Source organism: Ranitomeya variabilis, chromosome 4 (assembly GCF_051348905.1).
Source record: "Ranitomeya variabilis isolate aRanVar5 chromosome 4, aRanVar5.hap1, whole genome shotgun sequence".
Taxonomy (NCBI): Eukaryota; Metazoa; Chordata; class Amphibia; order Anura; family Dendrobatidae; genus Ranitomeya; species Ranitomeya variabilis.
The window spans coordinates 526,226,978-526,240,193 of NC_135235.1; the positions used below are offsets into that span (position 1 = coordinate 526,226,978).

General features: G+C 48.5%; 1 protein-coding gene across 1 annotated transcript in view; it reads left to right on the forward strand.

The window, feature by feature from the left end:
* MLLT6 (MLLT6, PHD finger containing) overlaps positions 1 to 13,216 on the forward strand; it is a 73,493-nt gene that overhangs the window by 36,811 nt on the left and 23,466 nt on the right. Inside the window, exons 7-9 of the mRNA XM_077252301.1 lie at positions 6,598 to 6,699; positions 7,574 to 7,669; positions 7,844 to 7,970. Of these exons, the coding sequence (XP_077108416.1) occupies positions 6,598 to 6,699; positions 7,574 to 7,669; positions 7,844 to 7,970 (325 nt within the window). The remainder of the gene's footprint in view (positions 1 to 6,597; positions 6,700 to 7,573; positions 7,670 to 7,843; positions 7,971 to 13,216) is intronic.

Sequence of the window (13,216 nt, forward strand, 5' to 3'; positions counted from 1 at the left end):
ACCTTAACGCTAACACCTTCCGTGCCATAAAAAGTGCTTCTCGTAGAAAAATCCCAGTGTAATGATCCCAGGTTTCCACATCCCACACTCCGAATAAGCAGGTCAATGGCTTAAGTGGAACAGGAATCGATAATAAGGATGTTAGTAATGTCGTTACCTCTTTCCAATAAGGAGAGACTACAGGGCACTTCCAGATCATGTGGATAAAATCTGCATCTCGTGTATGACACCTTAGGCAATCTGACGAGTGGAGGCGACCCATTTTAAAGAGTCGTGTCGGGGTCAAATAAGACTGATATATAATATACAGTTGGGTCATCCTATTGTTAATCGAAGGGGAGACTTTAGTTGGAGATTCCAGAATATCATCCCATTCCTCTCCCAATACATCAGGAAGAAGACCCTCCCACTTCCCCTTGATAGAATCTATAGCAGACCCAACTCCCTGAGACAACAAATATGTATACAAAGAGGATATGAGTCCTTGAGGACCCTGTCAGTTAAGGATGCCTATCAAAGGCAAAGATGAAATAGCCCGACTTTTACCCATATTCCGCATGTGTGATTGGAAAGCTGACCTTAATTGTAAGTAACGGAAGAATTGAGATCTCGGGATATTATAAGTATTTTGTAATTGTTCAAAGGATACAAAGACCACTTGGTCGCATATGTCGCTTATCGAGAGAACACCACACGAAACCCAAAAATCGTTAGATGGATGGTTCAGCAGCTCCGGGAAATAACCATTATTCCACAGTGGCATTTCAGCTACTACATCTACAAATCTAATGACTTTTTTAATTTGCCTCCATATTAATCTTGCCAACCGGAGTAGAGGCAGCAAACGAGGAGCACTAACTTTCTCCAACTCCAAAAACCCCAGTGGTCAATCAATCCTGGCAGAGTGGAGCAGATGATTCTCAGAGTTAGGTAGAGAATTATTGGGCATCCATGTATTTATTGCCTTAGCCTGTCCTGCAAGGTAGTACAAATACAAATCTGGCAAAGCCGCCCCACCCGCCTGTTTTGGTCTCTGCAAAGCCGACAGCTTAAGTTTGGGCCTGGTCTTCCCCCATATAAAGGACGTGATTAGGGAGTTTAAATTCGCAAAGAAAGACTTAGGTATTGGCATAGCGCTGTGTTGAAAGCAGTAGCTAAGTTTGGGGAGCAATATCATTTTAATTAGATTAATACGGCCAGCAACCGAAAGTGGGAGTTTGTTCCAAATTGCAAATTTAGACTTGACCAAATCCAATAATGGGTAGATATTAAGTTGTAGGTCAAGTCGACTATGCTGAGACATATGGACACCTAAATATTTAAAATTAGAGACGATGGGTAACGACGAGAGAGTTTCAAGACGGGGTGTTGGGGTATGAGAAAGAGGCAACAGAGTAGATTTATCCCAATTTATATAGAGACCGGAGAATTTACTAAATTTATCTATGGTCGCTATTACTCGTGGTAACGTTTCCTCTACTTTATCCATAAATATTATCATGTCATCAGCATAAAGACCAATGGTATCCACACGACCCGCAATATTTATACCCTTAATATCTGAGGAGGACCTTATACGTATTGCCAGAGCCTCTATAGCAAGGGCAAAGAGAACCGGGGATAGAGGACACCCCTGACGGGTTCCCCTATGTAAGGCAAAAGGTTCAGAGATGGAATTATTCACTAATTCATTAGTGATTCATTAATAATTAATTAATAATTAGATTCATTAATCTATATCATGGCTGCTGCTTTCACACACAATCACCGCCCTTGCATAAACTCTTTACACTCCATCCATATTGGCCCCTCTGTCCTTGCCTCTCCTATGTATAGCACTCATGCTCTGTTCACATTGCTTAACAGTACAGATCCATTCAGTCCCACCATCCAACACAAGAGACGCTCTCACAAATCACTTAACCATCTGATCACTCTTTCTATCCTCCTTCTCCTAGTTGCTGGAGACATCTCTCCGAACCCCGGCCCCCCATGTTATAGCCAGTCAAACCTCCCAACTGCTACACCAAGAAACCCCTCTAACCTTATTAATATTCCCTGCATGCCTTCTGTCTCTTTGAATTGTGCCCTTTGGAATTCTCGCTCTGTGTGTAATAAACTCTCCTTCATTCATGACTTCTTCCTTTCTAACTCTCTTAATCTCCTGGCTCTTACTGAAACCTGGATCCAGCAGTCAGACACCACCGCTGCTGCTGCTCTCTCATTTGGTGGACTACACTTTTCTCATACCCCAAGATCAGACAACAGAGCAGGTGGAGGCGTTGGTCTGCTCCTTTCACCCAAATGTACCTTCCAAGTTATCCCCCAAGTACCCTCACTTGTATTCCCTTCCTTTGAGGTCCATGCTGTCAGACTCTACGTCCCCTTCTCCATGCGAGTGGCGGTGGTGTATCGTCCTCCCGGCCCCTCTCACCAGTTCCTGGATCATTTTGCCACCTGGCTTCCACACTTTCTCTCTTATGACACCCCCACCCTCATCATGGGTGATTTCAATATCCCAATTGCTTCTCCCCTCTCCCCATCTGCTTCTCACCTTTTATCTCTAACCTCCTCTTTCGGCCTCTCGCAGCATACTAACTCTCCAACACATGATGATGGAAACTCCCTTGATTTGGTCTTCTCCCGGCTTTGCTCACTGGATGATTTCACAAACTCCCCTCTCCCGCTCTCTGACCACAACCTTCTTTCATTCTCTATCAAGAACTGCCATCCCGCTCAGGTCACCCCCACTTTCCACACTTATAGAAACATACAGGCCATTAACACCCAGAAACTTATGAAGAACTTGCAGTCTTCATTGGCCCCAATCTCATCCATCTCTTGTCCTAATTCTGCTCTGAAGCATTACAATGAAACCCTGCAAAGTGCCCTGGATGAAGCTGCACCTCCTATACATAGAACAACTCGGCACAGACGGCGACAACCGTGGCACACGCTGCAAACACGTTTCCTGCAGCGGTGCTCCAGGTGCGCCGAACGTCTGTGGAGAAAATCTAATCTGCCCGAAGATTTCATCCATTATAAGTTCATGTTAAAAACATACAACTCTGCCCTTCACCTCTCCAAACAAACCTATTTCAACACCCTCATCACCTCGCTGTCCAATAACCCTAAACGTCTCTTTGACACTTTCCGGTCCCTACTCAACCCAAGAGAGCAGGCCCCAACCACAGATCTCCGCGCTGACGATCTGGCCAATTACTTCAAAGAAAAAATTGACCACATTCGACAGGAAATCATTTCCCAATCTCTTCATACCAAGCACTGTCCTCCCTCCCCCACTGCATCTAGTTCACTCTCTGACTTCGAACCAGTTACAGAAGAAGAAGTAAGCAGGCTCCTTGCATCTTCTCGCCCGACCACTTGCACCAGCGACCCCATTCCGTCGCATCTCCTCCAGTCCCTTTCCCCGGCTGTCACCTCTCACCTAACAAAAATATTCAACCTTTCCCTCACTTCCGGTATTTTTCCCTCCTCATTTAAGCATGCCATCATACATCCACTACTTAAAAAGCCCTCCCTCGATCAAAATTGTGCCGCTAATTATAGACCTGTCTCTAATCTTCCCTTCATCTCTAAACTCCTGGAACGCCTGGTCCACTCCCGTCTTACCCGCTATCTCTCAGATAATTCTCTTCTCGACCCTCTTCAATCTGGTTTCCGCTCTTTACACTCTACTGAAACTGCCCTCACTAAAGTCTCTAATGACCTACTAACAGCTAAATCTAATGGTCACTATTCCATGCTAATTCTCTTGGATCTCTCCGCAGCATTCGACACTGTGGATCATCAGCTCCTCCTCACTATGCTCCGCTCCATCAGCCTCAAGGACACCGTTCTCTCTTGGTTCTCCTCCTATCTCTCTGGCCGATCCTTCACTGTTTGTTTTGCTGGTTCCTCCTCCTCTCACCTTCCCCTTACTGTTGGGGTTCCTCAAGGATCAGTCCTAGGCCCCCTCCTCTTCTCTTTGTATACTGCCCCTATTGGACAAACAATCAGTAGATTTGGTTTCCAGTACCATCTCTATGCTGACGACACCCAATTATATACCTCTTCTCCTGTTATCACGCCGACCTTTTTAGAAAACACCAGTGATTGTCTTACCGCTGTCTCTAACATCATGTCCTCCCTCTATCTGAAACTGAACCTGTCAAAAACTGAACTCCTCGTGTTCTCTCCCTCTACAAACCTACCTTTGCCCGACATTGCCATCTCTGTGTGCGGTTCCACCATTACTCCAAAGCAACATGCCCGCTGCCTTGGAGTCATCCTTGATTCCGAGCTTTCATTCACCCCCCACATCCGATCACTGGCTCGCTCTTCTTATCTGCATCTCAAAAACATTTCCAGAATTCGCCCTTTTCTTACTTTCGACTCTGCAAAAACTCTTACTGTCTCACTTATTCATTCTCGTCTGGACTATTGTAACTCTCTACTAATTGGCCTACCTTTTACCAGACTCTCCCCGCTCCAATCTGTCCTGAATGCTGCTGCCAGGATCATATTCCTCGCCAACCGTTACACTGATGCCTCTACCTTGTGCCAGTCATTACACTGGCTACCCATCCAATCCAGAATCCAGTACAAAACTACTACCCTCATCCACAAAGCACTCCATGGCTCAGCACCACCCTACATCTCCTCTCTGGTCTCAGTCTACCAACCTACCCGTGCCCTCCGCTCTGCTAATGACCTCAGGTTAGCATCCTCAATAATCAGAACCTCCCACTCCCGTCTCCAAGACTTTACACGTGCGGCGCCGATTCTTTGGAATGCACTACCTAGGTTAATACAATTAATCCCCAATCCCCACAGTTTTAAGCGTGCCCTAAAAACTCATTTGTTCAGATTGGCCTACCGCCTCAACGCATTAACCTAATTATCCCTGTGTGGCCTATTAATAAAAAAACAACAACATAATCACGTTCCTCCATCATGTTCTCATACACTTTATGCAGTTAATAGCCTCTGTGTCTGTACTGCTACACACTTAGGCTGTTAACTGGTTCATGCAGCTTTACATGAACACCCGAGCCTTACACTATGGCTGGTCCAAATAACTAAAGCAATTGTTACCATCCACCTCTCGTGTCTCCCCTTTTCCTCATAGATTGTAAGCTTGCGAGCAGGGCCCTCATTCCTACTGGTATCTGTTTTGAACTGTGATTTCTGTTATGCTGTAATGTCTATTGTCTGTATAAGTCCCCTCTATAAGTTGTAAAGCGCTGCGGAATATGTTGGCGCTATATAAATAAAATTATTATTATTATTATTATTAATTATTCACAATTATACGCGCCCTGGGATTCATATAGAGTATACCTATCCCTCTCAAAAATTTATCCCCAAAACCGTATTTCTGCAGACAGGCAGAAAGGAAGGGCCATTCAAGAGAATCAAATGCCTTGGCCGTATCTAGCGATGCCAATGCCCAATTATTATCTGATTCTAAAGAACTATATTGAATCACTGATTGAACCCGCCTAATATTAATGGAGGTACTCTTCCCAGGCATAAAACCAGTTTGGTCTGGGTGTATAAGATCTAGTATGATCGTGTTCAGTCCAGTAGCCAAAATTTTGGTGAAAATTTTATAGTCTACGTTTACCAGTGATATGGGGCGATGCGATCCACATTCCAAGGGGTCCTTCCCTTTCTTCTTAAGCACAATAATATTTGCATCATAAAATGTTTCAGGCATGGATCCTCCCTCCCATATTCCCTGGAGCACCTTCAATAAGAGTGGTGCCAATTTCTCCTTCGCCTCATTGGGGGACACAGACCATGGGTGTATGCTGCTGCCACCAGGAGGCTGACACTAAGTGATACAAAGAAAGTTCTCTCCTCCCCTGCAGTATACACCCTCCTGCTGGCTCTCAGCTAACCAGTTCTTGCTTAGTGTCCATAGGAGGCACACGGACGGGTCTGCTATTCACACCCAAAAACTCTTTTTTTTACCTTTACAACGGACGAATGGGGCGACGGATTCTTTCATGTTCTGATCTCCCCGAACCAACAACAGGCGAGCACGGGAGTTTTACCTCTCCGTATCCTCTCCTGCGACGTGGGAAGCCACTGCCTGAGCTGACCTTTTTGGGCGACGGGACCCTTCAAGGGCACCGATCTCCCCCCTCCCTTATCAGACGAGCACTGGAGTGTCAGTGGTGCCAATTTATCCCGGTATTTCTTATAAAACTCAATGGGAAACCCATCAGGCCCAGGGGCTTTTCCAGTAGCCATATCCGTCATAGCCTGCTCAACTTCCTCCAACGTGAACTCAGCATCCATAAAAGCTTGCTGAGTTGGACTTATTGAGGGGAACGCCACATCCGATAAATAATCTAAACATTCCGAAACATTGAGGCCACTCCCAGACCTATATAATAATTTATAATTATACAGTGCCAATTGGGAGGGGGACTGAGGAGGGGATCCTCCAGATATCTCGTCATCTAGTCTCAATCTATCCATGGAGGTATCCATGACCAGATTAAAATCTCCTATACAAACAACGCTAGCATCAGGATAATTTAAGGAAAAAGCCAGTGATAATATTCTTTTATTTCTGTTACTTAGAAAGTCTCCCGTCTCCCTTGCCCTTTCATCCCAGGACGATGTAGCCGGTCAGGTTCCCCTTCTATAGAAAAGCCTCTCCTATATCGAGAGCGACAGAAAAAGGTATGTTTTTGGCCAGATTTGTTTGTTCAATTTTTTATGGCTTGTGATTAAGCTGTTATGTGTTTTTTTTTAAATTTAACAATGCACATTAACCCATTATCGACCTACGTTGTACATTTTCCTCATAGGTCAATAAGGAATGTGTTAAGCAGTCTCAGGAGCTGAGCCTGCTTTATAACAGGCTGGTGCTGGCTGTGTTATGTAGCTAGAATCTGCCTGTAACTGCAGCGACCTGAGCATTCCTTGATCACTGTGGTTTAACCATGTAAATGTCGCTGTCAGTCTTTGATCACAGTGATCCGATGGTATGGCAACCAGGGGCCTGCCGAATGCCTGTGTCGCTGTCATCTTGGCTCCTTAGAACTACTATTACTCTATATACTGCAATTTCTATAGTATTGCATTATATAGTATAAGCAGTTGAACGATTGAGGGTTCAAAATCCCTAATCATATTAAGAAATAAAGTAAAAATATCAGCTTTGTGTCTATGCACAGTGTAGGCAAGAATGCTGTAAATCAATATTATGGGTTTGGTTATACCAATGTCATGACTGAGAGGACTAGCAGAGCTGCAGCAGCTGAGAGATTGTCAAAACTATAGCAAGAAGTCCAGTAAGTGTCATAGCTCTGGAATCAGGGTCTGTCCTTTTTTTATGCTGTCACCAGTTTTTGTAACTGGAGGTAAATTTAAAATGTTGAAAATTTTACCAGTATTCATTTCATACATTAAAGTTCTGAAACTACACCTATAATAGTCTCGCAAACTGCTGGAACCCCTGTGAATGTGAAGAGGAATAAAGTTTTGTTGACAAGATGACTTTATTTTTTTGGTTTTCTAATTACTTTCTAAACTTTTTCAAAAATTTTTCTAGAGTCACAAAGACAGGGAGAGAATTCGTCATCGGAAGCATCGCGATTCACCAGGTCACATAACTGCCCCTCCTTTGTTACCCATATCTACAGAGAAGGTATTTTTACCCGTGATCTCATATGTTCATATCCACACTTAGAGTTTTGACCAGTTTTTTTCCTGATGTAGAATTAATTTAACTAGCTGTAATCTGAAAGTTGAAATGTTAACATATCTCTTCTTCCTGTACATGCATTTCTCTCATGTTATATCTTGCTCTGTGGCCATACAGCTGGAAAGCAGTACAGACAGTCCAGAGGTGTCCAGGTCAGAGAAGGGAAAAAAACCATCATGTCATAGAGGCCGAAAGGCAGGAATTGGCAAAGGGGTGCCAGGGGCTGGCAGTGCTTCCTCTATGGGTATGTATCACAATTATTTTTTTCTCATATGGCGATAATACTAATTGATTGGCAGGTATGGGCAACCCAATAAACCAATGACATGATAAATACACTTTTCTCTATCGCCTCACAGGAACCATGGGTGTATGCTGCTGCCACTAGGAGGCTGACACTATGCACAAAAAAAGTTAGCTCCTCCCCTGCAGTATACACCCCAAAGACTGGCATTATGTACTTCAGTTTAGCTTAGTGTCAGTAGGAGGTGGACACGGGTCTTTCATTAGACCCTTATCTACCTCAATGTCTGTCGTTTTTCTTTCAGGTTTTCCGGAGGGATACAGGGTGAACAGTCACACCTGTAATCCCACAATACGGACTATGAGTACAAGTGTGCTCAGAAGTCCGGTCCTAGCTCCGTCCCCCACCTACTCACCCACCAGAGCCTGTCGGTTGCAGAGATGAGGACGTCCATCACAGCTCCCTGGACGTCTCATTCCTCTTCAGGTTAGTAACGGCGTGGGATGTTTGAGGTGAGTATTTTCCCATCCCATCCCAGATCATTTAAGGGGGGCGCAGATGTAGGGGCCTTTTTTTCAGCGGCGGCCTTTGCATTAAGGGGTCACTCTGGAGCTGCACTGCTCAATTTTTTTATTTTACTAAGGGGATCCCAGGATTCATTGCTCGTGGCTTGCACGCGCGGCGGCCCTTGCAGGCAGCCGCGCTTCTTCCTTACCCGGGGGCTGCGGCCGCTCTGCCTTCTATTCCGGCTCGGCGGCCTTTGCAGGCTGCCATGCCCCTTCCTTCCCCCTGTGGCCGCACTGCTCTGGCGCCGCGGTTTTCACGGCCGCACTGCCTTCTGTTTCAGCGCAACAGCCTTGGCAGGCTGCCGCGCCGCTTCTTACCCCTGCGGCCGCACTGCTCCGGCGCCACGGGTTTGCCTCTAATTTAGGTCCCGGCTTCTGCCCGGGCCGACTTCCGGCACCGTGACTCCGCCCACTTCCGTTTTTCATCGGGCGGGCTTTTCTCCCACCCGACAATCTCTCTCCCTGCACTCTCTGCCCACCGGCGCCATCTTGGTGCTCCTGGACGCACGGCCAACGTCTCCCTTCCCACTACTCCGCTGCACACATCGCCACTCCGCTGCACACATCGCCGCTCCGCCCCTTCCAGAGCGCGCATTCTGGCGTCCTTCTCAGCGGTTGCCATCTGCGGTTCCACTCCTCTGATTGCGGCAGGAGCTCACATTGCCTTCCTGCCTAAAGGGCTACTTCTCCCCGGAGGTCCACCCGCAAGCCGGACAGCTTCCTCCACCTGGAATCCATTTTCGTCTGCCGTGAGTAGCTCTGCACTGCAGACTGACACTCCCCTCTGCCCCCCTGTCCCCTAACCCTCTGGCATTTTCTTCAGGGACCCTTCAAAATGTCTACCTCTAAAGGAGGCCGCTCTCGTCCTCCTACTTCTTCCTCTAATTCTTCTGCCTTAGTCAAATACTTTGCATGTTCGTCTTGTAACTGCAAACTTCCCTCAGGTCAGTCCTCTCCACTCTGTCAGGCCTGCAGCAACCCGATTGTTCCCACCACCCAGGATCCCCCGGCCTCTCCGCTTGAGAGTGATACCCCCACCCCAGGCTCTAACACGGGTGTCTCAAACTCTGGTGTCCGTGCTTGATCGATTACCCCTGCGGACTCCTGCAGTAGCCAGCGGGTCGCAGGAGCCTCCGTCCGAGCCCTCCATTATAAGCCGCAAAAGGCCCAGACAGGAATGCCGGTCTGAGTCCTCTTCTCGTTCCATCTCGCCACATGGTCCTTCTCTGCGGTCGGCTTCCCCCCGGTCCTCCTTCTCTGAGTCAGATGAGGCGTTCTCTGATGCGCCTTCAGAGGATATTTCGGAGCTGGATTCTAACCAAATCGCTAGCATGAGGGATGTGGTTCAGAACCTCATTGGAGCGATAAATCAGACCTGTGGCATCAAGGATTCCTCTACGGAACCCGCAGGTCAGGCGGTTTCGTTTAGACTGTCTAAATCACCTTCCAAGTTTTTCTCTCCTCACCCTGAATTCGAGGAGATCATGACCAGAGAAAGAGAGAATCCGACCTGATGTTTTCATAGGGGAAAGCGCTTTGGCACTTATATCCTTTTTCTCCAGAACTTACCGCCAACTGGACTGTTTCTCTCTCGATGGATCCTCCAGTTTCTAGGCTGTCCACCAACACGGTCCTTCCACTGTCCGGCGGAGCATCTCTAAAGGATTCTATCGATAGTCATAGACTCCTTTGCGAAGTCAGCCTTTGAAGCGTCTGCAGCTACTCTATGCCTGTCCTTTGCTTCCACTTGGGTTTCAAAATCCATATCCAAATGGGCCAAACAACTCCGTCAGGGCATCCTGGACGGGGCTCCACCCGGACCGCTGGCGGAGCTTGCCAACCAGATTCCTCATGCGGGTGAATACCTGGTCTCCCTGGACGCCGCATCTTGTGCGGCTCAGGCGTCCAGCAATGCTGTTGCCATCCGCCGGACCGTTTGGCTCAAGGCCTGGCAGGCGAATTTGTCTTCTAAAAAGTCCCTTACCAGCCTGCCTTTTCAAGGTTCACGTCTCTTTGGTTCTAAGCTGGACCAAATCTTAAGGACGCCACCGGTGGCACAAGTTCCCTTCTTCCCCAGTCTAAACCTCGTCGCCCTCCTAGACGTCAATTTCGGGCCTTTCAGCCTTTTCGTCGTTTCGCTGCGTCAAACTCCTTTTCCCAGCAGCAGCAGAGGCCACAGGCACGTCAAGAGAAGAAGACGGTGTCCTTTAGACCCACTCCTTCCTGGCATTCCCGCTACTCCCAGGGTAGATCTTCCAGGTCTAGGACTGGAAGATCCACCTCGGCATGACTCACGGCAAGACCCCAGCCCACTTCCCAGGCTGGGCGGCCGTCTCCTCTTCTTCAGGGACGTCTGAATCTCCTCAGTAGAGGACGCATGGGTCAGGGAAGTTGTATCCTTGGGATACAAAATAGAGTTCGTTTCACGACCCCGGGATCGTTTCTTCGAATCCCGACCTCCAAGAGACCCCGCTCTAGTTCCGGGTTTCTTCGCAGCCATCTCTTCTCTCCTCAGAGCTGGGGTAATCATTCCCGTCCCAGAAAAAGAACGGTTCACAGGTTTCTATTCAAATCTTTTTGTGGTACCGAAAAAAGATGGCAAGGTTTGTCCCATTCTGGATCTCAAATTGCTGAACAAGAGAGTTCATCTGAGCCACTTCAGGATAGAATCCCTTCGTTCAGTAATTGCTTCCATGGAGGCTCAGGAATTTCTGTGTACCATAGATATTCAGGACGTCTACCTCCACGTCCCGATATTCCCGGGACATCACCGATTCCTGCGCTTTGTGGTGCTCCAGGACCATTTTCAGTTTGTCGCCCTGCCGTTCGGTCTCGCAACCGCTCCCAGGGTTTTCACGAAGATCATGGCGGCGCTGATAGCCATCTTGAGGGTCAGGGGACTGGTACTTTTTCCGTACCTCGACGACATCCTTATCAAGGCTCCGTCCTTTTCTCAGGCTCACGAGAGCCTATCCATCGTCCTCGACACTCCAGCCAGTTTCGGGTGGCTTGTCAACAGGAAGAAATCCTGTCTTGTTCCTTCCCAGCGCCTTGTTTTTCTGGGCATGTTCTTCGACACTCATCAGACCAAAGTCTTCCTTCCCGAAGACAAGAGATCCATCCTTCGTCGGGACGTACGCTTGCTCCAGGGTCCTCGGTTTCCCTCCTTCCGATCAGCCATGAAGGTTCTAGGGAGGATGGTAGCAACATTGGAAGCTATTCCCTTCACCCAATTTCACTCACGACCTCTTCAGCAGGCCATCCTGTCACAGTGGGACAGGTCTGTCTTCTCCCTGGATCGTCCGATCCGACTCTCTCCCCGGGTCAAACGGTCCCTCAACTGGTGGCTGACGTCACCTTTCATCTCCCAGGGCAGGTCCTTCCTTCCAGTTCACTGGCAGGTGGTGACGACGGACGCCAGCCTACTCGGCTGGGGTGCGGTGTTTCGCCACCTAACTGTTCAGGGTCGTTGGTCGGCGCAGGAGTCTTCTCTGCCGTTCAACGTCCTCGAGATTCGGGCCATCTTTCTCTCCCTTCGTCACTGGGAAAGGATTCTCAGGGGTCTACCTATGCGAATCCAGGCGGACAATGCCACAGCGGTGGCATATGTCAACCATCGGGGGGGGGACTCGGAGCTCCTTGGCCTTGTACGAGGTATCCAAGATCCTCCTCTGGGCAGAGGCAACAGTTCCGGTGATATCCGCGGTGCATATCCCCGGCGTGGACAATTGTGCCGCCGACTTCCTCAGCTGCGAGGGTGTCGCGGCAGGGGAATGGTCCTTGCATCAGGAGGTCTTCCATCAGATTTGTCTTCGATGGGGGACTCTGGATGTGGACCTCACGGCGCCCCGAATAAACAGGAAGTTTCCTTGGTTCGTTTCCAGGTCTCGCGACCCTCTCGCAGTGGGCGTCGACGCTCTGGCCATTCCTTGGTCGCAGTTCATGCTCCCCTATCTGTTTCCACCCCTTCCCTTGCTTCCCAAGCTGTTAAAAAAGATCAAGGCGGAAGGGGTGCCAGTCATTCTGATCGCCCCGGATTGGCCCAGGAGATCTTGGTTTGCGGAGATCGTCAATATTCTCGCGGACGCCCCCTGGCGCCTTCCAGACAGACCCGATCTGCTGTCTCCGGGTCCGATCTGCCACCCGTATTCTCGGTCGCTCAGTTTAACGGCGTGGCTGTTGAGACCGCAGTTCAACTTCTAAGAGCGTCCAGCCTTTCGGACCGGGTGATTCACACTATGATCCAGGCTAGGAAGCCTTTGTCTTCCATGATCTACTATCCTACCTGGAAGGCTTACTTCCTTTGGTGCGAGTCCAACCACTTTTCACCTATGTCCTTTTCCCTGCCTTCCATTTTGGCCTTTCTCCAGGCAGGACTGGATTCGGGCCTTGCTCTTAGTTCCCTAAAGGGCCAGGTTTCTGCGCTCCATCCTTTTTCAGAAGACGTTATCTTCTCGGCCACAGGTTAAGACCTTCCTTCAAGGAGTAGCCCACGCTGTCCCTCCGTACAGGGCCCCTGTGGATTCATGGGATTTAAATCTTGTGCTGGACGTTCTGAGGGGTTCCCCCTTTGAGCCTCTCAGGGAGGTTTCCCTGTCGGTTCTATCTTGGAAGGTGGCCTTTCTTGTGGCCATCACTTCGATCCGCCGCGTTTCCGAGTTGGCGGCCCTTTATTGCCGA